General features: G+C 42.3%; 3 protein-coding genes across 4 annotated transcripts in view; 2 read left to right on the top strand and 1 right to left on the bottom strand.

Moving 5' to 3' along the window:
* The window catches only part of LOC310857050 (protein phosphatase 1 regulatory subunit 12A), a 336,915-nt gene that overhangs the window by 133,261 nt on the left and 179,187 nt on the right, over positions 1-24,467 (bottom strand). The gene's annotated exons all lie outside the window — the stretch shown is intronic.
* LOC310857231 (extracellular calcium-sensing receptor-like) overlaps positions 1-24,467 on the top strand; it is a gene marked incomplete at its 3' end in the record, with an annotated part of 111,461 nt that overhangs the window by 48,465 nt on the left and 38,529 nt on the right. The window lies entirely within an intron of this gene.
* Positions 9,274-15,166, top strand: LOC310857933 (uncharacterized protein). Of its 2 annotated transcripts, XM_083763938.1 has the most exons (3): positions 9,274-9,531; positions 10,003-11,704; positions 11,789-15,166. In XM_083763938.1, exons 1-3 carry the CDS (start codon positions 9,429-9,431, stop codon positions 12,480-12,482), a joined length of 2,499 nt encoding a protein of 832 aa, XP_083620064.1. In that variant the 5' UTR covers positions 9,274-9,428; the 3' UTR covers positions 12,483-15,166. The 2 variants fall into 2 exon arrangements, with proteins under 2 accessions (XP_083620064.1, XP_083620063.1); XM_083763937.1 differs by having other exon boundaries at positions 10,003-15,166.

Raw genomic sequence — 24,467 nt, 5'->3', positions numbered from 1 at the left:
TTTCAGAGGACCCAGGGGGGTCCTTTACAACCAAGATGCCCCTCTTAGAAACGACTATACCCAGTACACAAACATCGAGTTCTACATAGCCAACATATGGATGCTAAGTCCATTGGCTGCCGTCAACTGCAACCACTGGCAGCTATGAGTAGAGTTGCTAAAGTGCTCACGGAAAAAGGACTCTCTGATAGTAGAGACCATGGACCCTGTGTCAAGGAGGCATTTTACCTCTATTCCCCCCATACCTACAGTGACATGTGGACATGGACGTACAAGTTGAGAAACGGCCTGTTCATCTGAGCCTGTAATGCTCCCTTCTGAATTGTGGCTCTGTAAAACAGAAGGCGTTAGTTTCCCAACGGCTGGTTGGTTAAGGCCAACTGTTGCACCAGGCGATACTGGGGGCGTGGTGCCTGAGAAGGGGCCCTTTCGTTGTCACAATCATGAGCAAAGTGGCCTGGTTTCTGGCATCGTCTACAAAGCACAGGTCCATTATTCTGAGACTGAGACCACCTGGGAGGGTTCTGTAACTGCAGAAGGCGCTCAGAGAGCTGATTAAGTTGTTCCTGTTGTTTTCTAAACATTTCTTTTATCTCAGCCAGCTCATTTTGGGGTGGCACATTAGCTTTGTCAAACACCTGAGTTGTATGGGTGGCACAAATTGTGGGGACTGAGAAGCTACGTGGCCTACCTTCTGGCAGTGTACCTCCCCTCTCCCATCTGATGGCCTCACCTCGTACATCCAGGAGCGTAGCTGTTAGTTTGGCACGGACCAAATGCTTTAGAGTCCTGCGGAGATCAGGGTCATTAACATGCTCAACAAATTGATCTCTCAATAAGACAGATGAGTTAGGTATGGCCTGAGGAGCATTCCTCATGATTCTTTCCATAAGTTCAAATAAAGCATGTGAGTACTCCTGCAGTGACTCACCATCAAGCTGTTTTCTCGAAAAGAAATTTCTGCAGGGCAACATAAGACAAAGCACATCCATACATTTCCTGCAAAATAGATAAGACTTTTTCAGGATCCTCACAATCTTGTTTAGGCCTATACTTAATCTTGTCTTTGGCAGGCCCCTCCAAATGGTCATAAATGAAGTAGGCCTGATCTACTGGGGCTAGACGTCGGGCCCGCATGCTAGCACGGACCTCTTCGACCCACTCTACTATACCTATCCCCGTTGTCCCGCGAAACATGGGGCACCTCCTTTCCCTGGGCGCATAGAGCAGACGGTCAGGGACCGGCCACCATAGGTGCCAGACGGGCTGGAGTCCCCATTAGCTGGAGCAGAGGTAGAGTTCACAGCTCTAACAGAAGCAAGCTCCTGCACAAGGTTCTCCCTGTCGGCCCTGAGCTGTATCACCAGGTCCCGCAGGTCTTGTTCGTCGCTCATGATGACCAGGCAGATATCCACAGGTGGCTCCTAGCCAAAGCAAACTGCTGTTTTTGTCCTTTTAAAACAAACTTACAATGGTTACCTTTAAATAAACTCATAAACATATATAGCCAAAAGAAACAAAACAAAGTGCAAACCAACTGAAAAAACTAGAATGAGACGTCTCTGCTTTACAGTTCGTCCTGCCGACATACGCCAATTGTAACCTGGGCACTAAGGCCCGGAAACAGAACCAGACTACGCCACAATGGGAATTTCACCCAGAGAATATATGTACAATAGCCCACTGGGCAATGATAAGAAGGGGAGCAGAGACGTGTAATTCCAGTGGAAATATATTGTTTTATTATGTTTACTACAAAATGTTATTTAAAACATGACTTTAATCAAAAGGGTCGATATCTAAAATGATCTAAAACTGGCAATAGCCTACAAAGCTTAAAACTATATACTAGTAGCCAGGGGGTACCAAGGTGTCCTTACTGACAGGAAGGCAGGGAGTGAGGGGAAGGAGGGGAAAGGTCACCGCCACCAAAATAGCGCACACTTCACATCAAAACACTGCAAGAAAAAGAGAATAGAATTACACACACAGCACTGATCTCACATTAAACAAATAGCATGCACTATAACTAAACCAAGACAGCCTACAGGACCACGTGACCCACCACCTGTCAGGACTACAACTACAGCACCCTTAGCTACTGGCACTACTATATAGATTGATAGGCAGAGCCCAATATTACATTAGTACCCGTTATGTTCAAGCATTTATCAGGGGAGCATCAAGTCTATAGGTTTGCACCAAACAACAAAGTAAAACAAAACAAAACGAAATCATGAACAAATTAAAGAGGACAAAAACAGCAGCAGCAAGGCAAACGAGGGCTTCGCCTAACAAGACAAAAACATATAATTAATAACTTGACACTAAATGCAAACCCATTAATCCAGCAGTGCAACTGCCTTACCTCTATCGAAGGTTACACACGCATGTACATTAGGCAGAGGACACCCGGCGTGGACCACATAGCTCTGGATGCGTCGGCAAAAAGAAAATATTAATTAATATAATTAAATAACTAGCGGATAACATCCAATCGCTATTATAACGGCACTGTTGAGTTTCACAGCTGTCTTAGCGTGTTGTACCAGAAATATAAAGTGAAGAAATATAGACGGAGGAAATAAATAAGACAAGTAGGCAGCAGTGTCAGTTCTCATCATCCACTCATCAGCTTCATGTTGACACACAACATAACACACTGACGAGAGGCGTTTATTTAGCCAATATATACACTCATGTTAATGAGCACTTCCGGGTAGCACTCCGGGCACTTCAGAATAAAAGGTTATACACACAATATAGATCATATTCCAACACCCCCACTTGATCGCATATTGGTAAACAATAAAATGCATTAAACTTAATGTTAAACTTATTTTACACAATATTTTCACATAAAATTAATAATCCATTTCAATAAATATGTGCAAAATGTAAGCATCTCTTCTACATCTGTCATCATGTTATGTCATCAAATTACTGGTTGCAATAATAAAACTTCAAATACTCATGTCATTTCTCAAATACAATACTTTTCAAATACTCAAAAAAAGCAGATTAAATAAATCACAGAATCAGATACAAATAATCAAACACAAAATGAACACTTGTTTCCCTTTCTTTTGTTTTAATGTGTTATGACAATCATGCATCACCCTGTTTCTGTTTGCATCCCCCACTGCATTCTTGCCCTCTGGCAGTATAGTCAGGGTAAATATATCATGTTCTCTCATAACTCTGTAACAATAACCAAAGGTTACATCATCTTGGTCATCAGTAAATGCTAGTGTATTTGAATCCAGCTTTAGCTGTTGGATCAATCAGTCCAGATAAATCAGTGTGTACTGTGTACAAATTCTAGTGCCGCTTTAGCCCTTTGGTCTGGCTCTGTTTCGGCTCTGAGCAAATTTACCTTTTGTGCACACATGACAATTTGGAAATATCAACTTTGCCTTTAATTTCCATACCCCCTTAGTTACATTTTGCAATTTCAACACATCTTCGCAGTTGCAATGGCCTAGAATTTCATGCCACGTTTTTATATTATAACACCCATGACATTCATCAACATCAGAATTTATCTCTACAGTGTTTAAATAAAACAATCTGTCATGTACCTTAATGTTGAATGTCATACCGTTTTTATGGATGAGCTTTTTCTGTCCCTCTTTGAATATGACTGTGGCTCCGTTAGCTATAACTACATTGACTGATAAAATGTCTTGGGGAAAGGATGGAACGTAGAGCACCCCCTTCTGCATCGTTTCCACCTCTCGACCATTGTTATCTCTCAGCCAAATGTTTGCAGTACCTCTCTTCAGGGCTATGCCAGAGGCCCTCACTCCATCAGCCAACTCTAGAACATGCTTCCGTGGCTCGAAACTCTCGTAGAAGTTTCGGAACTTCTTCACGTCGGTCACAATGTGTGACGTAGCCCCGGTGACGACCATCAGCCCAATGCTCAGAGCAATGCCCTGACATAGTCTCTGCTTCGGTCTCCCGGCGCCGTCCAAGTCGCGGTTCACTTTGCCCACCTTGAAGTTGAACGTGTGCTCCTCTTATCATCCTGCGTCACGTTGACGTTGTCCCTCCGTCTTCCCCGCCTGCAGTTTGTATCTTTATGCGTGGAACTTTTGCAAAGACTGCACCACTGTCTGTTTTCTCTGGCCGGCAGCATCCTCGCACTCGAAAGCTATGCCCCCCTCTGGCCGCAGTTGTAACAGCACAGTTTCATGTCTTTGCCTTTCATCACGCTGTCTTCACCGACGGAGTTGCACTTGCCACTGAACTTATCAGTGCGCTCATAACTCCTCAGCTTGAGAGTTGCACTTGCCACTGAACTTATCAGTGCGCTCATAACTCCTCAGCTTGCGGTCTTAAACTCAGCGAAGGTCTTCTTGTCATCTTTGTGTAATGTGGATAAAAATGGCTTGTATGACTCTGGCAGCCCCTTCAGAATCATAGCTGTCAATAAGCCGTCACTTATAGTCTCTTCCGCATTCTTCAATTTCCTCAGTGCAGTGCTGCTCGTATAATATAGTCAGTAATTGTTTCATTAGCAGCTTTCTGGAGCGACGTAAGCTCTGTGTACACTCTTGGTTTTCTCTTACCAGCATTAGTGATCGTTCAGAATCTTCAACGCCTTCCTCCCATCATCTGCTGCATGCACAATTAAAGACAAACTTTTATCGTCGAGCACTTGAATAAGCTCAGCATACGCCTCCTCATTTCTTTCGGCGTCCACATTGTCGCCGTCGTCAGGCGCATTCAATATGGTGCTCTTCAGCCCTCGCAGTCTCAGATGTCCCAACATCCTCGCCTCCCACAGTAGGCTATATATCTCTCCGCATCTCCGTCGAAACACAATCTTGACCACTCGAAGCAGCCCGCATGGTTCTGTTCTTCTGTTGTTAGCCTAACTCGAGACTAGCTCGGCAAAGCACGCCGACAACAAACTTTTCACCTCGTAAATAAATCCGGTCTCTCTGGGCCCATAACCTGTTGAGTTTCACAGCTGTCTTAGCGTGTTGTACCAGAAATATAAAGTGAAGAAATATAGACGGAGGAAATAAATAAGACAAGTAGGCAGCAGTGTCAGTTCTCATCATCCACTCATCAGCTTCATGTTGACACACAACATAACACACTGACGAGAGGCGTTTATTTAGCCAATATATACACTCATGTTAATGAGCACTTCCGGGTAGCACTCCGGGCACTTCAGAATAAAAGGTTATACACATAATATAGATCATATTCCAACAGGCACAACTTTGCCTTACCTCCGTTAACAGTACATACAGTACACTTAGGGCAGACGTGCCCACGGCACGAGAAGACTGAATGCCTCCGTTGGCGAAACAGACCGGTAAGCAGGGGTTTGCAGAGAGCACCTGTAGAGTTAGGGTAGTACTATAGTAAGTTTAAAGGGACGCTAGCAGCGATAAACATTGAGCACACCTAAGCGCAGGTACTATACCTTAATCACGAGACGCTCTTGCATACAACCCCTGCACAGACAGACAAACAATGCCAGCTACATGCCAGCCGCTCACGGCTTCTATTAATTAGCCTGACGAGGATGTGGGCGTTGCGTTGCTAGGGGAAACTCGTGAAGCTCAACCCACTACACATGGGACAAGCTTCCACCAGGCTGCTCATGTGTCCGTTCTACACCTTTCACCATATTGTTCTTTTCTGAATCCTATTGAGGAGTTATTTTCAGCTTGGAGGTGGAAAGTATATGAATGGAACCCATAAGCCGGGTCCCACTGCTCCAGGCCGGGTGCATGCTTTAGTTCCGACATACCATTGGTCTGAACGACAACCTACGTCCTCAAACCCTAACCTAACCATAACCGCAAGCACGGAGCAGCGCATCCCTCACCAACCATAATCTAATCACCAACCTTAACGCATCCGTCACCAACCTTAATCCGGTCGGACCAATGCTGTCTTACAGTAAAATAAAAATGTATGCTATATATCACCTTTTTGGCTGCATATTTGTGTGCTGTTTTATGCTTGAAAAAAGTAGGCCTTGCTTTAGTGTTCTCATGCAGTGTAGGAAACTGTCACTAAGTAAACACTGAGTTAAACCGTAGCCAATGAAAACAGACAGACACGTGTGTGTGTGTGTGTGTGTGTGTGTGTGTGTGTGTGTGTGTGTGTGTGTGTGTGTGTGTGTGTGTGTGTGTGTGTGTGTGTGTGTGTGTGTGTGTGTGTGTGTGTGTGACTGTGTGACAGACAGACAGAGACAGCTGCAGTCATCAGGGAAGCCAGGAATGTTCAGCCAATCTCTGCCTATATCGCTGTCGTCCTAAATGTAGAACATTATCAGTTGGTATATGGCATATTTTCATATATTATAGTGAGAATTAATTAATTAATTTTAATGCTAGTGTGTTTTACCCTAAGTCAAGTGGAGAGCCATATATTTTCTGAGGTGGTACTTGGTGAAATAAAGTTGAGCACCACTGCTCTACAGTATAAAAAGAGAGAGGTAAGTATTTGGTATGTCTTTAGTTTTTTCATGGGTTCATGTTTTAGGTTGTTATTAGAGAAAGTAAAAGTTGAGTGTATTTTTCTTTTCTTTTTTTTTTCTCCATTCGCTGCTATCTAGCTATTTTTAGCTATTTATGACAGGTGGCTATTAGCGTATTTAGCTATTTATGTTTTGGCGATTTCCTTATTCCTTACCCAACATACATGATGTCAGACTGTTGCTCCGTCAGCAAAACCCCAGAAAGGCGGCAGGGCCTGATGGCGTGTCGTCTGCCACACTAAAACACTGTGCTGACCAACTTGCACCTATCCTCACTTCCATTTTCAACTGGTCACTTGAACTCTGTACTGTGCCTGCTTGCTTTAAATCTGCGGTTATCATTCCTGTCCCAAAGAAAAATAATATCACATGTCTTAATGACTATAGGCCTGTTGCCCTCACATCTGTCATTATGAAAGTCTTTGAGCGACTGGTCTGTAAACACCTGTCCAGCATAGCACTAGACCCCCACCAATTTGCCTACAGAGCAAATAGGAGTGTAGAGGATGCAGTATCCCTCTGTCTGCACACTATTACCCAACACCTAGAATCCAGATCGACCTATGCTTGTGTACTTTTTGTTGACTTCAGCTCTGCATTTAATACAATAGTGCCTGGGAAGCTGATCTCAACCCTACAGGAGCTAGGCGTCAGTAGCCTACTACACATCTATGTAAATGGATCTTTAATTTTCTATGTAACAGGAAACAGGTGGTCAAAATAGGTGATCTCGTCTCGCTGTCGAGGCTCCTAAACACTGGGGCCCCCCAGGGGTGCGTCCTTTCTCCACTTCTCTACTCATTATACACTCATTTCTGTCAATCTCACTTTAGTACAGTTATGATGTATAAGTTTGCTGATGACACATCCTTAGTGGGCCTTATTACCAACGAGGTTGAAACCGACTACCACAGAGCAGTAGAGGAGCTGTTGAGATGGTGTGAGAGTTACAACTTGATTCTAAACATCTCTAAAACCAAAGGAGAACCAAGAGAGAAAAATAAATCGTGTCCCCTCCCCCCCTCTTCATCAATGGGGAAGAGGTAGAAAGAGTTTCGTCCTTCCGGTTCCTAGGGACCACCATCCATGAATCCTTATCATGGGATCTTAACACCAGTCTCATAAGTAAATCACACCAGCGTCTCTATTTCCTGCGGCAGCTTAAGAAGTTCAAAGTCAGCCAAGCAGCCATGACTCACTTCTATAGGGCCACTATTGAAAGTGTTCTCACCTTCTCCATGCTGGTCTGGTTTGGTCACACAACCTCTCAAGACAAATTAAAGCTTCAAAGAGTAGTACGTCGCGCATCAAAAAACATTGGATGCAGCCTCCCTACACTTTCCTCACTCTATTCCACCAGAATAATTAGGAAGGCAAATAAAATAATTGCAGACAACTCCCATCCTGCACATCACCTCTTCAATCTCCTCCCATCAGGCAGGAGATATAGAAGTATCCAGAGCTCAACATGTCGCTTCAGGGATAGCACTTACCCTGTAGCCATTAGACATCTGAACTCATATTATACATATAGCACTTTAAAAGAAACTGAATGTAATTTCCTATGCTGCTGGTTTTTGTTTTTGTATTGTACTGTCCTTCTTGTTTGTGTATCTATGGTTGTCTGTATATGTTGAGTATGAACCAAGACAAATTCCTATCACTTGTTGAAATGGCAAATAAATTATTGAATCTTGAATCTTGAATCTTGTTATTTACTATAGTCCTACTACACCCAAGGAAATTACATCTGGCCACAGTATAGTTTTTTGTTGGTGTGTCTGAACGAACACCTGGAACCAGGCTGCCATACTGTGTCGTAGGCTCAATATGTCAGTTTGTCACATCCTCCATCACATTCAATAGACCTGGCAATCTTTTGTGTCCAGATGTAATTTCCTGGGGTCTTGTAGGACTATAGTAAATATTAATGAAGATAAATGTAGCGGCCAAGAAATAATAGCTAAAATCGTTAAAACAAAAGAAAGCAGCCAATTAAAAGACAATAACACTCACCTTTTACTTTCTCTAATAAACTTTTAGTTTTTAGTTACTATTACTTTGTATAGATTTAGATTATTATTACATAACATGCATTAACCCCTATATTTAAACTTGGGCTATTTGCAAATAGCAGATCTACAAGCTCACAACACATTGTGACATGCATGAGTGGTGTCCTTGTAGATCTGTTATTTACACGATATTCTTTTACTATGGATTTTAGTCATAAAGATAACTTGTGAAACAGGACATTATGCATAATAAGTTTCTACGCCAGTGGTTCCCAAACCTTTTCATGTCAAGGACCCCCAAATTGACACTAATTAGCCTGCGGACCCCCATTTGAAAAGATATGCAAGCCAGGGACCCCCATAAAAGAAAATCTATAGCAGTGATTCTCAACCCGTTTAATTTCAAGGACCCCCAGTTTGACATGCATTAGTCTACAGACCCCCGTTTAATGGCATTTCTATCTCTGGGACCCCCAATTTATATTGTAAAATCAATGTTAATTGATTTTAAAATGTTGGTACATTTGTACAAATGTTTGTACATTTGTACGCTCTGAGTTACAGACCCATAAGGGTCCATTTGGTTCCGAACTTATATCATTTAGCTGGGGATCCACTGGAGCTCCCTCAGGGACCCCTGGGGGTCCCCGGACCCCACTTTAGGAACCACTGCTCTACGCTGAGAGTGGGAGGAGCTGGTCCTCCTGGTTATGCAACTGTTCTGTTTTGTCTGGTGTTGATCTTGGGAGTTTAGCCAGGAAGCGGAGCAGAGGACTGTGGCTCAAGACCACAAAATGTCAGCAAGTAAATAAGTCACATCATCCCACACGGTAAATGCGGGCCTCAAAAGTGGACCATCGAAGTGGACCGAAGGAGATGAACTATTTGGGTTTTTCAAAAGAGAGATGACGTCCAACAGTGTTCCAGCCGCTGCGTCAGAGGAGCGACAGCCAGAGATCTACCAGGCAGCCATGCTGAAGCAGCCTGTGATAAAGTTACACAGAATAGGTATGTGCATGTTTCTATGTCCCTGTAAACGTTCTTCTTTTCATTTTCAACAGAAAGCACATGTACACAAATGTTGTTTGTAATCGAAGGATTAATGGAGTTAATAGCTGTAAATCAACTGTTGATAAGCACTATGCGTGCGAGCGAGCGTGCGTACGTGCGTGTGTATGCATGCGTGCGTGCATGCATGTGACAGACAGAGACAGCTGCAGTTATCAGGGAGGCCAGCATGTGTGCGTGCGTGTGCGTGTGTGTGTGTGTGTGTGTGTGTGTGTGTGTGTGTGTGTGTGTGTGTGACAGACGGAGACAGCTGCAGTCATCAGGCAGGCCAGGAATGTTCCAACAGCCAATCTCTGCCTAGTTGCTGCTGTCGTCCTAAATATAGAACATTATCAGTTGGTAATACAACACAGCTTGCATGATATTTTATAACATTTTAAGTTTTTTCTCTCTCCTCATTCTCCATGCCAGATGTCGGTCCTGCCAAACTCAAACATATCTATAGAAGAAATAGTAACCTCAAACATCACCAAGGAATTCATACAGGCTTGAAGCCCTGTGACCAGTGTGGGACTATGTTCAGCACGAGCAGTGCTCTCAAACTTCACCAGAGAATTCATACAGGAGAGAAGCCCTATCCCTGTGACCAGTGTGGGACTAGGTTCAGCCAGAGGGGACATCTCGAACAACACCATAGAATTCATACAGGAGAGAAGGCCTTCCACTGTGACCAGTGTGGGACTAGGTTCAGCAATAGCAGTGCTCTCAAACAACACCATAGAATCCATACAGGAGAGAAGCCCTACCACTGTGACCAGTGTGGGAAACGGTTCAGCCAGAGCAGTGCTCTCAAATGTCACCAGATAATTCATACAGGAGAGAAGCCCTTTGCCTGTGACCAGTGTGGGAAACAGTTCAAATCGAGCGGTGAGCTAAACATACACCAGAGAATTCATACAGGAGAGAAGCCCTATCCCTGTGACCAATGTGGGACTAGGTTCAGCGATAGCAGTGCTCTCAAACAACACCATAGAATCCATACAGGAGAGAAGCCCTACCACTGTGACCAGTGTGGGAAACGGTTCAGCCAGAGCAGTACTCTCAAACGTCACCAGATAATTCATACAGGAGAGAAGCCCTTTGCCTGTGACCAATGTGGGACTAGGTTCAGCCAGAGCAGTGATCTCAAACTTCACCAGAGAATTCATACAGGAGAGAAGCCCTATGTCTGTTACCAGTGTGGGACTAGGTTCAGCCAGAGGGGACATCTCGAACGACACCATAGAATTCATACAGGAGAGAAGGCCTTCCACTGTGACCAGTGTGGGACTAGGTTCAGTGATAGCAGTGCTCTCAAACAACACCATAGAATCCATACAGGAGAGAAGCCCTACCACTGTGACCAGTGTGGGAAACGGTTCAGCCAGAGCAGTGCTCTCAAATGTCACCAGATAATTCATACAGGAGAGAAGCCCTTTGCCTGTGACCAATGTGGGACTAGGTTCAGCACGAGGACTGCTCTCAAACAACACCAGATGATTCATACAGGAGAGAAGCCCTATGCCTGTGACCAGTGTGGGACTAGGTTCAGCCAGAGGGGTAATCTCGAACAACACCAGAGAATTCATACAGGAGAGAAGCCCTATCCCTGTGACCAGTGTGGGACTAGGTTCAGCCAGAGCAGTGATCTCAAACTTCACCAGAGAATTCATACAGGAGAGAAGCCCTTTGCCTGTGACCAGTGTGGGAAACAGTTCAAATCGAGCGGTGAGCTAAACATACACCAGATAATTCATACAGGAGAGAAGCCCTATCCCTGTGACCAATGTGGGACTAGGTTCAGCCGTAGCAGTACTCTCAAACGTCACCAGATAATTCATACAGGAGAGAAGCCCTATCCCTGTGACCAGTGTGGGACTAGGTTCAGCATGAGCAGTGCTCTCAAACTTCACCAGAGAATTCATACAGGGGAAAAGCCCTATGCCTGTGACCAGTGTGGGACTAGGTTCAGCACGAGCAGTACTCTCAAACGTCACCAGATAATTCATACAGGAGAGAAGCCCTATCCCTGTGACCAGTGTGGGACTAGGTTCAGCATGAGCAGTGCTCTCAAACTTCACCAGAGAATTCATACAGGGGAAAAGCCCTATGCCTGTGACCAGTGTGGGACTAGGTTCAGCACGAGCAGTGCTCTCAAACTTCACCAGAGAATTCATACAGGAGAGAAGCCCTATCCCTGTGACCAGTGTGGGACTAGGTTCAGCCAGAGGGGACATCTCGAACAACACCAGAGAATTCATACAGGAGAGAAGCCCTATCCCTGTGACCAGTGTGGGACTAGGTTCAGCCGGAGCAGTCATCTCAAACAGCACCAGATAATTCATACAGGAGAGAAGCCCTTTGCCTGTGACCAGTGTGGGACTAGGTTCAGCCGTAGCAGTACTCTCAAACTTCACCAGATAATTCATACAGGAGAGAAGCCGTACGCCTGTGACCAATGTGGGACTAGGTTCAGCCAGAGCAGTGCTCTCAAACTTCACCAGAGAATTCATACAAGAGAGAAGCCCTATCCCTGTGACCAGTGTGGGACTAGGTTCAGCCGTAGCAGTACTCTCAAACTTCACCAGAGAATTCATACAGGAGAGAAGCCCTATCCCTGTGACCAGTGTGGGACTAGGTTCAGCCGTAGCAGTACTCTCAAACTTCACCAGATAATTCATACAGGAGAGAAGCCGTACGCCTGTGACCAATGTGGGACTAGGTTCAGCCAGAGCAGTGCTCTCAAACTTCACCAGAGAATTCATACAAGAGAGAAGCCCTTTGCCTGTGACCAATGTGGGACTAGGTTCAGCCAAAGCAGTAATCTCAAACTTCACCAGAGAATTCATACAGGAGAGAAGCCCTTTCCTGTGACCAGTGTGGCAAACAGTTCAAATCGAGAGGTGAGCTAAACATACACCAGAGAATTCATACAGGAGAGAAGCCCTATGTCTGTTACCAGTGTGGGACTAGGTTCAGCCATAGCAGTGCTCTCAAACGTCACCAGAGAATTCATACAAGAGAGAAGCCGTACGCCTGTGACCAATGTGGGAAACGGTTCAGCCAGAGGTGTCATCTCAAAAGGCATGAGATAACTCATTGAGAGAAGACCTACCACTGACAGTTGAGGATTTCAAGCAAAAAGCTTCTCTGTAAAGTCTCACCTTAAACAACATCACATTGTATGATACTTTGGGCAATGTAGTGGTGCACACTTACACTTATAGATACCACAGGCACACGCACACAAATCCTAGGCTACCACCCACAGTACTACTCACTTAATTACCTTTTTCTTTAATTATCATAACTTTCAGCGACAGTAGTGGATTAAAGTTACCATAGAAATGTCATGATGGTATAATGTTGAAAACTGGTTTTATATATGATAAATAGTGCTTATGTTACACGCCCCAGGGGTGTGGCTTAGTAAACAGATATATATTTTTAAACTGATCTGCCAGGTTAACCTGAATAAACAGGGAATAACAGGAGACAGTCAGTTTCAGTGTTGTTCGTTCTCTCTTCCTTGTTCATCTGATTTATTAACAATTATGCAGGTTAAATTACCATTTGCTTTTCTTTCTTTGTTTTAAAGAGTTTCAATTACTGTATGATCATTCACAATTTCACACAATATCAATAAACCCATCTTTTCTTATACATCTTCATCAACATCACAATACATCTTTTCCATTCATATTCCCATATGTTTACTTTTCTCAACATCAAAATACTGCAATACACTGTTTGGCTTTTACCAATATGTTGCTTAGAATTAATTATTTTTTAACTGTCATGTCTCAATGCACTTGTTTATATAACCATGAATTATCTGTAGTGAATTCACATTCTCATCAAATTAAATTGCTTCTGTTCTTAAAACAGGTTAACACTATACTGACTAGCACTGTACTGACATGCTACAATGCTACATACTAGGCTACAAGATACATTTCAAGGCATACTGGAGAGGATTATTAAATATATAAAAACGAAAATAAACATGTCTCAATGTACACAGTAGAAACACATTTAACATTACATCAGGAGCTTTTACCACCAAGGGAGCAACACAAATACTGTCAGTGAAAACAACCAAAATGCCACGTTTGTGAGCAGCAGTAGGCCTAATGCCTGCCATGAATCTGACTAGCCTACTTAGGTCTAGATTCAACTACACAGATCAAACTACTACAGAATCACGTCATTTCTGGCATAAAACCAAGACAAGCTTTGTTTTATAGTACAAAGTGCTTATAGTAAACATGTTTTATGTCAATACTATATTTACCTGAATAAACAGGGAAAAACGGTGTTTCAGTGTTGTTCATTCTCTCTTCCTTGTTTATCTGAAGAAAGACGTCACCAGACCACATATCTAAACTGTCTCACAAAAACGCATTTGCCACCTGGTGGGCCCACTGACATCTAGTTACGCCACTGAATAAGGCTGTTCAAAATACAAAAACACATATATAATAAAACAAAAATGTGACTACACATTTGGGTACGTCACACTTACTCTCAGTCTTTCTCTTTGTCTTGTATGCGTTGTGACCATCTGACCGTTGGTGTCTAATTATTTCTTTCCTGAGATGTGTTCTTGCCTTTTTCACTAAGTGTAATGGTGTAGAAATGCCATTCATATCCCACTTGTGTTTTTATTTTTATTATTATTATTCTTTAAGGCAGATAGATCTGTGATGGATGCACACAAGTTGCACCCCAGTTTCCCATCCTTACAGTCGATCCAGCAGTAGGCCTATGCCTCCTTTTTCCTGGCCAACATCTTCTCTGTCCATAAAGAAAATGGCGAGCTCATCTCCCCTTTGTTAAGGCTCATTCATAGTCTGGATTTTCGGTGGTGAGGTGACCATGCACCGCTCCCGTGGTGAGGTGACCACCGGAGCTGAAATAACGTTGAGCGGTGGTCAGTAAAAACAGAGGGAAGGGCTGGGGCGGTGGTTTGCTCTTCACCGCGGCTCGTGGTATCATGTTGTAGTTCGGTGTTCACCTCACCACCGAAAATCCATAGTATGAATAACGCTTCAGAGTCAGGAATCGTAGTGGAGGATGAGGGTAGAGGAATGCTCATTCCAGGTGTGCAGCTACCATCTCTGCTGAAAAAAGGAAACATTAGATACTAAGAAACTGGGGCTGCACAATATAGGCTATTGTTTCAGCATCAACATCAGTATATACACATGTGAAGGTTACATTTAATCCCTTTTCCCCCGCACGGTATATGTTTATTTTCCCTTTTTACCTCCTTTATGATGAATTTGTGTTCTGTTCTTTGGCTATATAGAAGTGTCTATTCTTACGTCTCTAAAAGTTTTGATGAGTTGAACAAGGTGGACCCTCTTGTAAACAAGTGTAATGCTTTATTCGTCCGCTCACAGTTATCGGTCTTTGTATTGAGTTGTGCTTGAAATGTACTGTAATTCTGCAAACTGTTAATAGATATTTCAATCAATCAAACATTACCATGGTGCTAAAACGTCCCATGAAGTCTGTGTGTCAATGTTTATATTGCATACTTGTACTATAATTTGTTAACAATGCGTTAATTAATCATTATAATAAAAAAGTACTAACAATCAATAACTTGTGCATTGTAATCTTATCGCAATGAAGGTGACTAAGTGTGTTTTTATAATGCTGACTTTGAAGGTCCAGTATCACAATATTATACCAGACAGGGGAGAGTTTGAGTTTCCCTGCCAGACGTAGCGTGCAGAAGGAATTCCGAGCAGTTCCTTTACCCTCCATCAGGCGCCCCGGTTGGCCAGGGGGAGGTAGTTTAGAGATCAGGATTACTTCATGTTTTTCGCGAGGGTAGGGTTAGGGTTAGGGTTAGAACATGAAAACTCCACACAGAAAGGCCCTTTTGCCAACCCCGCCATATGAGCACTGATGACACGGAGGAGAGAACACGCCCCCCCAGCGTCCCCAGTGGGAATCGAACCCAGGCCCTTCTAGCTGTGAGGCGACAGCACCACCGACTGTGCCCCCGATCTGCTATTTTTCAACAGCAAGGCCACTGAGCTGGTGGTTTTCTGAGTGTTTTTAAATGAAGTTATAAATAGAAAACACTGTGTTATGCATGATAAAAGCATTGTGGGTATTTATGAGTACAGTTATACGATGGCCTACATGGGACGTATACAGTAAGTATTACCAAGTAAGTTACAGTCTATGAGTGTTGCTTCTTTTTGTCTTATTTTGTATAGACCTAGGTGGCTTGTTTCTGCCATAGTGTTATACTGGCAACACCTCTGGCTAGCTGGTGCTGTTGCTCCGTCTCGTCTCTGTGTGTGTACTGTCAGTCCCTGCTCCGTGACTGGGAGATGGGACTGTCGATAGTCTGGAATAGAACTTTCTGTTACAGTTAAATCAATATAAAAGTACCACACAAGTGACACAACTGAAAAGTATCGCGACTGTGACCGCAAGTTAGAAACGTGTGTGGCTATAACGAGGCACAGCTGTTTACAATGCGATGCTAAATTAACAGCGGGGGTTTTGCTTTGGGTCTGGATGGATGAATTCAATTGCACAGGTTTCTCAAGCTTTTTTGGACTGGAACGTACACGAGCAAAACCTTTGTGAAATGTAAATGGAAGGCTGTTACTCCACTTTAAACATCCTAACAAGGGGTCTGGGAAGGGAGTGCATTGCAGGAACCAATATTCCTCAACATCCCGCCTGCCAATCGCTGTGTTTTGTTTTGTTGCGTTAATGCGATAAAATAATTAGTGCCGTTAATAAGGTGTTGCGTTAATGCATTAATAACGCGTTAACTTTGACAGCATTAATTTTAACACTACTGTATGTTAACCAAAAGTCAAGTCGTACGTGAAGAGCCAAATATTTTCTGTGGTAGGCTACTTGGTGAAAAAAGGTTGAGAACTGAGAATACAGTATAAAAAGAGAGAGGTACAGTAAGAATTGGGTATGTCTTAAAGGACAACTTTAGTTTTTATTTCAACCAAGGTTCATGTTTTAGGTTGTTATTAGAGAAAGTAAAAGGTGACCTGGCAATCTTTAGTGGCCAGGTGTAATTTCCTGGGGTCTAGTAGTAGTAGGACTATAGTAAATATAAATTGCCATTTAACCACTTGTTTGATACTGTGATACTTCATAGATTTGGATTATTATAACAAAACGAGCATTAACCCCTATTTAAACTTGGGCTATTTGAAAATGGCAGATCTACAAGCTCACAATACGTTGTGACATGCATGTGTGGTGTGCTTGTAGATATGCTATTTACAATTTTTCTTTTTTTTATATTTAGTCATAAAGATAACTTGTGAAACAAGACATTCTGCATAATGAGTTTCTACGCCTGTGGTTCCCAAACTTTTTCATGTCAAGGACCCCCAAATTGACACTAATTAGCCCGCGGACCCCCATTTGAAAAGATATGCAAGCCAGGGACCCCCATAAGAGAAGATCTATAGCAGTGATTCTCAACCTGTTTAATTTCAAGGACCCCACTTTGGGAACCACTGCTCTACGCTGAGAGTGGGAGGAGCTGGTCCTCCTGGTTATGCAGCTGTTCTGTCTGGTGCTGATCGTTTAGCCAGGAAGCGGAGCAGAGGACTGTGGCTCAAGACCACAAAATGTCAGCAAGTAAAGTCACATCCCACTCGTTAAATGCGGGCCTCAAAAGTGGACCATCGAAGTGGACCGAAGGAGATTTGGGTTTTTCAAAAGAGAGATCGCATCCAACAGTGTTCCAGCCGCTGCGTCAGAGGAGCGACAGCCAGAGATCTACCAGGCAGCCATGCTGAAGCAGCCTGTGATAAAGTTACACAGAATAGGTATGTGCATGTTTCTATGTCCCTGTACACTTTCTTTTTCATCTTCACAGAAAGCACATGTACACAAATGTTGTCGCTACTCGATGGAGTAACGGAGTTAATAGCTCTAAATCAACTGAACTTACCACTGCCATAGATGAATGAGGACTCATACAGGGGGGGGGGGGGACCCTTTAGTTAACCAGGTCAACATGGGTTAACCTTTTATACGTTTCGGGAAGCTGTGGGTGATGACCGGACGAATAAGGTCGCAAAAAAAAAAAAATTGTCTTCGTTTTAGTCGACAAAAACAACACTGCTGGTATCACTACTTTATCGTAGGGGTGGCACGATTATGAAATTATGACCGTTAGCCCACCTCTGATTATTTGCAGGGTCATATCTGCCGATACCGATTCTGACTGATTCCGATATTTTACAGAGGAACCACAATGGAAACAAGCCTATAGGGCCCTATAGGGGCTTGGCCCAAAGCCTGATAATAAAGTATTCAATCAATACATAAATAGCCTATACTCTTTTCCAAGTGTCTGTTTTCACAACTGAATGACTACTGAATGAGATGAGTACACAAAATAAATGTAGAAAAAAAGTTAACTTTTACTTAGATTTGACATACCGTAATTTCCGGACTATAAGCCGCACCTGAATATAAGCCGCACCAGCCAAATTTAGGGAAAATCCCATATACAAGCCGCACCGGACTATAAGCCGCACCGGACTATAAGCCGCAGCTACGTTAGCTCAGAGCCTGAGATGGCTCTGCGTTAGCTGTAAAAATCCATAGATTAGCCGCACCGTTGTATAAGCCGCAGGGTTCAAATCATGGGTAAAAAGCTGCGGCTTATAGTCCGGAATTTACGGTATTTGCTTTTGTTCTAGACTAGAGGTACTAGAAACGTTTGATAAATATTGAACTCTATGATGAATATTTACACCCTTTAATTTATTTAATTTCTTTGCTGGTGAAAACCGATTAAATAATGAAGCAATATTACACGAGAGGGGGTGGTTTAACGTCAATAATGCCTGCGATGCTCCAGGAACAAGCCCGAGTTCCGAAAATGGAACAACATATTTCCAGATGGGGCCCGCGGCCAAAAACAGATAATTCTGGGGGTTCTTGACATGAAAAAGGTTTGAGAACCACTGACATAGAAACACAGGTTTCTGAAAACTTTAAGAATTTAGAAGACATTTGTAGAATCTAGTGTCAGTCAGGTCTAAATAGGTTAAGTAAAAGTATAAATACTGCAATGTAGACGTACTCCATTACAGATAGAAGTCCCGTATTCAAAGTGTGCTCGAGTAAAAGTACAACCGTATTGGCATCAAAATGTACTTGAAGTACTAAAAGTAAAAAATACTCAGTCAAGTGTTTATGAAACGTTGCAGTATGGTGTAGAGGGTCATGCCAAATAACGCTGAAACAAGTTGTCCAGAAGCACTTCAAAATGAACCGCTTCAACCCTATGGATGGACAGTGGGCTTGGTTTTCTGGACCCACTGAAAAATCTGCCATTTTTCCCCATAGAGATTTACAAAAGAAATATTAATATAAATTATTTTAAGCCTATAGAATCCAACCATTTAAGATCCTTGTGAATCACGACCATTATATATAATACCTATGATTCTGAAAAACCTTTCCATTGTGAACAATGTGACAAGAGCTTCTCCCAGATGCTACGCTGACAAGACACCAGCGTCTACACTCATTCATATATGTTGTTTACGGACACACCTGCATATCCACACTGGAGAAAAACCTTACCACTGCAAACATTGTGACAAGAGTTTCAGTCAGTCAGGTACTCTGCAGGCACACCAGCGTCGTCTCCACCAGTGTTGATTTCGTCGACCAAGACAAAAAATGTTCATTGACTACATAGGCGGAGCTTGAACTTGACGCCTGGGGGTGCGACTGCTTGGCGAACGACCTTTATTATATTATTTTAGCGTTTTTACAATGCCCTAACCCCTAAAAATGAGTTATTTAGGTAGTACAGCAGCTCACACACATACACACATGCACTACAGCCGTACAGCGAGTCATATCATGATAATAGTCAGAAGCCAGAAGTTAATTTAAGTTTGTTTTTTTTGTTGTTTTTTTGCCAGGGGGGTGTAGTGCCCCCCCTGCACCCCCCCAAGCTCCACCCATGGTTGACTACCTTTATTCACTGATGAAAACTAAAGGAAAACTAAGCTATGGTGACTAAAACTAAGACTAAATATACCAATATAAGTCATTTTACAATTAGTTACATGCTGAAAATAGACAATCTACAAGCTCAAGCGTGACGCGTTGTGGGCTTGTAGATCGGCTATTTTCAGCGTGTAAAAAACAAGTCTAAAAAACAATAATTACGACGGCCCGCCAAAATACATTTTGTTCGACTAAATCAACTGTAGATTTAGTCGACTAAAACTAGACTAACACTAAGACATTCCAGGTGACTAAAATGTGACTAAAATTAAATAAACTATTCAAGAGACTGAGTAAAACTAAAATCAAAATTTGCTGCCAAAAACAACACTGTTCTCCACCACACCTGGGGGAAACCTAACCACCATAAACGGTTTGATACGAAATAGCTGTCCACAAAAATGCTGCGTTTGGGGCACGGTGGCACAGTTGGTAGTGCTGTCGCCTGACAGCTAGAAGGTCCTGGGTTTGATTCCTGCTGGGAACGCTGTGGGTGCTGGGGGCGTCATCAGTACCCATACCCGAGGCGGGGTGGGCAAAAGGGCCTTTCTGTGTGGAGTTCACATATTCTCCCCGTGTCCCCTAGGGTAGGTACCCTCACATGTTCTCCCTGTGTCCCCTAGGCCTAGGGTAGGTACCCTCACAAAAGACATGCAGTAATACTGGTCTAAACTACCTCCCCCTGGCCAGCTGGGGCTCCCCCCTGTCAAGGTGTAAAGGAGCAACTTGGACACTCAGGCATGAAGGAAGCATGAGTTCAAGTCCGTTGCTCTCCCACGGTTGGCGGAGGGTTTGTAGAACCCAGGATCACATTAGATCATTGCCACAGGGGTGAAAAATGGGTTACAAAAATCGTGGGATAAAAAATATATAAAAAATAATGCTGCATTCACATTGGCAGATGCAAAATATACAAAGATTAAATAAAGATGCAAAGCTACACGGTGCATTTGTATCTTTGTAGCTGAAGTTCATACCGGTCAACGTGATCGGAAATTGGGGGCCGATCACATTTATTGCTTGGTTTTCGCAGAACTTGGCATTATGGTATAGAGGGCTATGCCAAACTGTGAAGACATGAAGCCCACGACCATTGGCCAAAGGGTGGCGCTATGGCACTCAATTGACCTTTTCATAATATACCTTCTTAAACACATTTCTACACTGATTGGCTTAACCGTAGTCGTTTTTTGCAAAACTTCGCAATATGGTAGAGTGCTATGCTTTCAACGGTGAGGCACACAACCATTGGCCAAAGGGTGGCGCTATAGCACTCAAGTGAAAATTCTAATATCCAATCCAATCCACTTTATTTATATAGCACGTTTCACAACGTTTAACAACACTAAAGCTACCACACAGAATCAAGAATCTGATTGATTGATTGATTGACAATAAAATGACCCAAAATATTTTTGAAAAGTGAAATGCTCCTTTAACATGAACCACGGTAGCTTGACTGTTTATTTCCATTGTGGTCCTGTGGGTGTAGAACAACAGCAGACAATACCCAGGTGTTTGTGCGTGTGTGCGTGCATGCGTGCGTGTGTTTACCACTGATGACATGTGGCCCAGGGATGATGAAACAGCGACCCAACAGGTGTATGCCGTTGGAGGATAATTAATTATCCACGTCTAACGACTGAGGGTAACGAGTCACTGGAGATCTGCTCAAAACACGCACAAATTAATGAACATGCGTCACACAGAGATGGACAGTTAAATATTAATTAAATTAAATTAAATTAATGAACAACGTGAGTGTCGTGGACAACAGTTAAATATTAATTAACCATGTGGCCCAGCCTGTGGCCCAGCCTTCATCTAATCAGGATAGAGAGGGGGGTCTTCCGCCAATCATGTGTATGTGTGTGTCAGGTGCAGTCTGTCATTGTGCAATATACAATGCAGTTAGAGGGTATGCATATGCAGTATGCATAAAGTGAGTGGCAAATTAAAGTGAGTTTAATGTTGTTTAAGATAGGAGTTTTCCCTTTTGGATGTATGGAAGGAAATAGTCCTGTCTGACAGCCCATAGGCTACATCCAAACAGAAAACCTGATTGACAGCCCATACATCCAAAAGGGAAAAGTCCTATCTTTAACAACGTTAAACTCACTTTGCCACTCACTTTATGCATGTGCATACCCTCTATAACTGCATTATCTGGCTATTGCAAAATCAGACTAACCTGACCTCTGTAAGGGAGAGACACACACACACTTCTAAAAGTTGTCCAACATTTCCAACAACAGGATTGAAACCGAAAGGTTCCACATTCAGTTATTATAGTTACGTAAGAATTAAATACATTCGGTTCAGTTCAATTTAATTTCAGTTAATCTTTCAGTTCCACATATTGAACTTGTGTGTGTGGGTTTATTCATTTAAGTTATGTTTTAGTTGTTTTAGAAAGACTTAAAATACTTTTTCACTTAAAAACACGTTCACTGTCTCCTTTAGCTTTTGTGTGCATTTTTTAAGATGTTGAATAATTTGTTCAGACATTTACAATGAGTCTAACATGGTTAACTTGGAGCTTAAAGTTGAACATAGGCTTGTGTGGGAGGAAGGTGTGTCTGATACAACATACTGTACAACTGCTTCTAAATATTGAATCAAGCATCTTAGAAACTGTCTGGGGTACACGGGAGGTCCTCTAAATAATTGTGGGGGTCCCCAAATAACTAGCTTATTAATGTGCAACATTGTTTTCTCACTCAACAGTAAAGAAACCAACAAAGTGCACACAGGCCAGGGTTGATATTTAGTCGACTCATTGCCCCCGCCGGCTAATGCATTTTATACGTCTGTTATTGAGGGTCGCTAGCCCCTCATTTGCCCAGTTTGAGTGTTTGTGCATTTGTTTGAACTAGGGCTTTCACTTCTAGTGATTTTGACTAGTTGACTAGTTGCCTACATAAAAAAAAAGAAAAACAAAATGTTTTTTTTTAATAAGAGTTGTACATTTAAAAACTGTGTACATTGGTGACTATAACTATAATCTAACTGATCTTGAGGCCTACAAAGGGGGCGGGGGGGGGGGGGATCAACTAGTCAACTAATACCAACAAGGTCGACTACTGGATTTACTAGTCTACTAGTTGAATAGTCGACTAGTTGGTTAAAGCCCTAGTGTAAAATGTAAACAAACATTGAAGCCACAAACTTTTGTCTTGGAGACAAATAATGGCGTAACACAAAAGTGAGGACGCAAATTGAGATTGGCCAGAATGAGATGATAATGATATGATGAGCGCCCCTCACTTCACATGGGTGTGATGTTTTTAATGTGACAAGTAGGCCTATGAGTTGTAATAGTAGGCCTATAGTAGTAATAGTAGTTTAGCAGCAGCATCACATTTACATGAATATGTCCCTTTATACTCAGTTGTTGTTGCATTAGGTTTAGTAGCTAGCTGTAGCCTGTAGCAGTAAAAATAGCAGCAGCATCAGAGTATTAACATTAGTTTCTTACCTTCCGGGTTAAAAATAAACAACTTTATATGTTTTTCTTTCAATCAGAGCTGTGTGTGTGTCTAGCTGTGTGTGTGTCTACTGCGTGGTGTCTTGCCACACACACAGCTGTGGCCTAATTAAAGGCTTTCCTGGTGGAAAGCCTGGTGACCCGAGGTTAAGGTAACTATGGTGCCATTTTCCAAGTCGACCAGTGGGGGGCGATTTTTTGTCATAAATCAAATGAAATGTCTCCTAACAGTACAGTGAAACATAACTTATATTTAGGAATCGTCTTTGAGTTCCATTTGTATGTGGGGAAAATTATATTTTGTAAGCTACAGTTTTCTGTTCCCAAGAAGTGAATGTGATATTGACACGAAAATAAAAATGTAATTAATGAATACAGTATGACATAAGGTGCAGTCGGACCTATAGGGTATTTTCTAATATTATGTGAAAACAGTTCAGACTGCTGCTCTGATACGATCACCTTTTACATTGTGATAAATAATTAAAGGACCTATAACATAAAATTCTACTTTTTCAATTTATTTTGTGTTTTTGGGGCTCCCATATGTATTTTCTATCCCTACAAATAACCAATTTTGAACAATCAGGCTTTCATATCATATGGGTGTTTTAATGGAAATTGCTCTCAGGAACAGCTCAACTGATTTTGGTCTCATCGTGATGTCATCAATGTCACCCTACTTATATAATTCCTCTCTTTTTCAGTCTTCAGTTCCACATTTGCATGTCCACTTTGTTTACAATGTCCACCATTGTTGATATTCCAAGCTGGCATGGAATGGAAACAAGCCTGGGTTTATCTAGCATCAGTATTATAATGTCTCAAATATTAAATAATCTGCATATCAGCACCCCACCACCTCAGGACATTGTGGTACTGCAGCTAAAACTGCTTTCAAAGTCCAGAAAGAAATGACAAGGCCTGGTTATATCAGAGTGGTGATTGAGGCTCAAACCATTAGAAATAAGTTTGAGGGACATGGACAATATGATATTAAATATTAAAAGCAGTTTTAAAATGCATGTTATTTGCGCTTTAACTTAAAGTGTAATTTGTCCATCTTCACAATGAGACATAGATATAGACCAGTGGTTCCCAAACGGTGGGTCGGGACCCATTTTATGGTCATGGCTCCATGCATTTTTATGGGTCGAGAGTAAATTTCCCTTTATTTAAGAATTAAGAATTTCATAACTAAATAAATACAAATCTAAGAAATGGCATGACTTAGACGAAACATAATAATGAAAAATGAAAATGAAAATAAAATAAAATATTAATAATAATAAAATAAATTAGAAATCTAAAAGCTTGTGAGTGACTATTTTCAGTGGTTTCTGTCCCAGAGAGACATAACATTTCGAGT

Source organism: Protomyctophum parallelum (assembly GCF_964188405.1).
Source record: "Protomyctophum parallelum genome assembly, chromosome: 4".
Lineage (NCBI taxonomy): Eukaryota > Metazoa > Chordata > Actinopteri > Myctophiformes > Myctophidae > Protomyctophum > Protomyctophum parallelum.
Note: the sequence above shows the minus strand (reverse complement) of the source record. Positions and strands in the feature narration are given on the sequence as shown.

Excerpts from the sequence above, each read along its gene's own strand:
- LOC310857933 (XM_083763937.1), top strand. The coding sequence starts at position 9,429 with ATGACGTCCAACAGTGTTCCAGCCGCTGCGTCAGAGGAGCGACAGCCA. Across the intron at positions 9,532-10,002 it reads GATAAAGTTACACAGAATAG|ATGTCGGTCCTGCCAAACTC; the intron begins GTATGTGCATGT and ends TCTCCATGCCAG.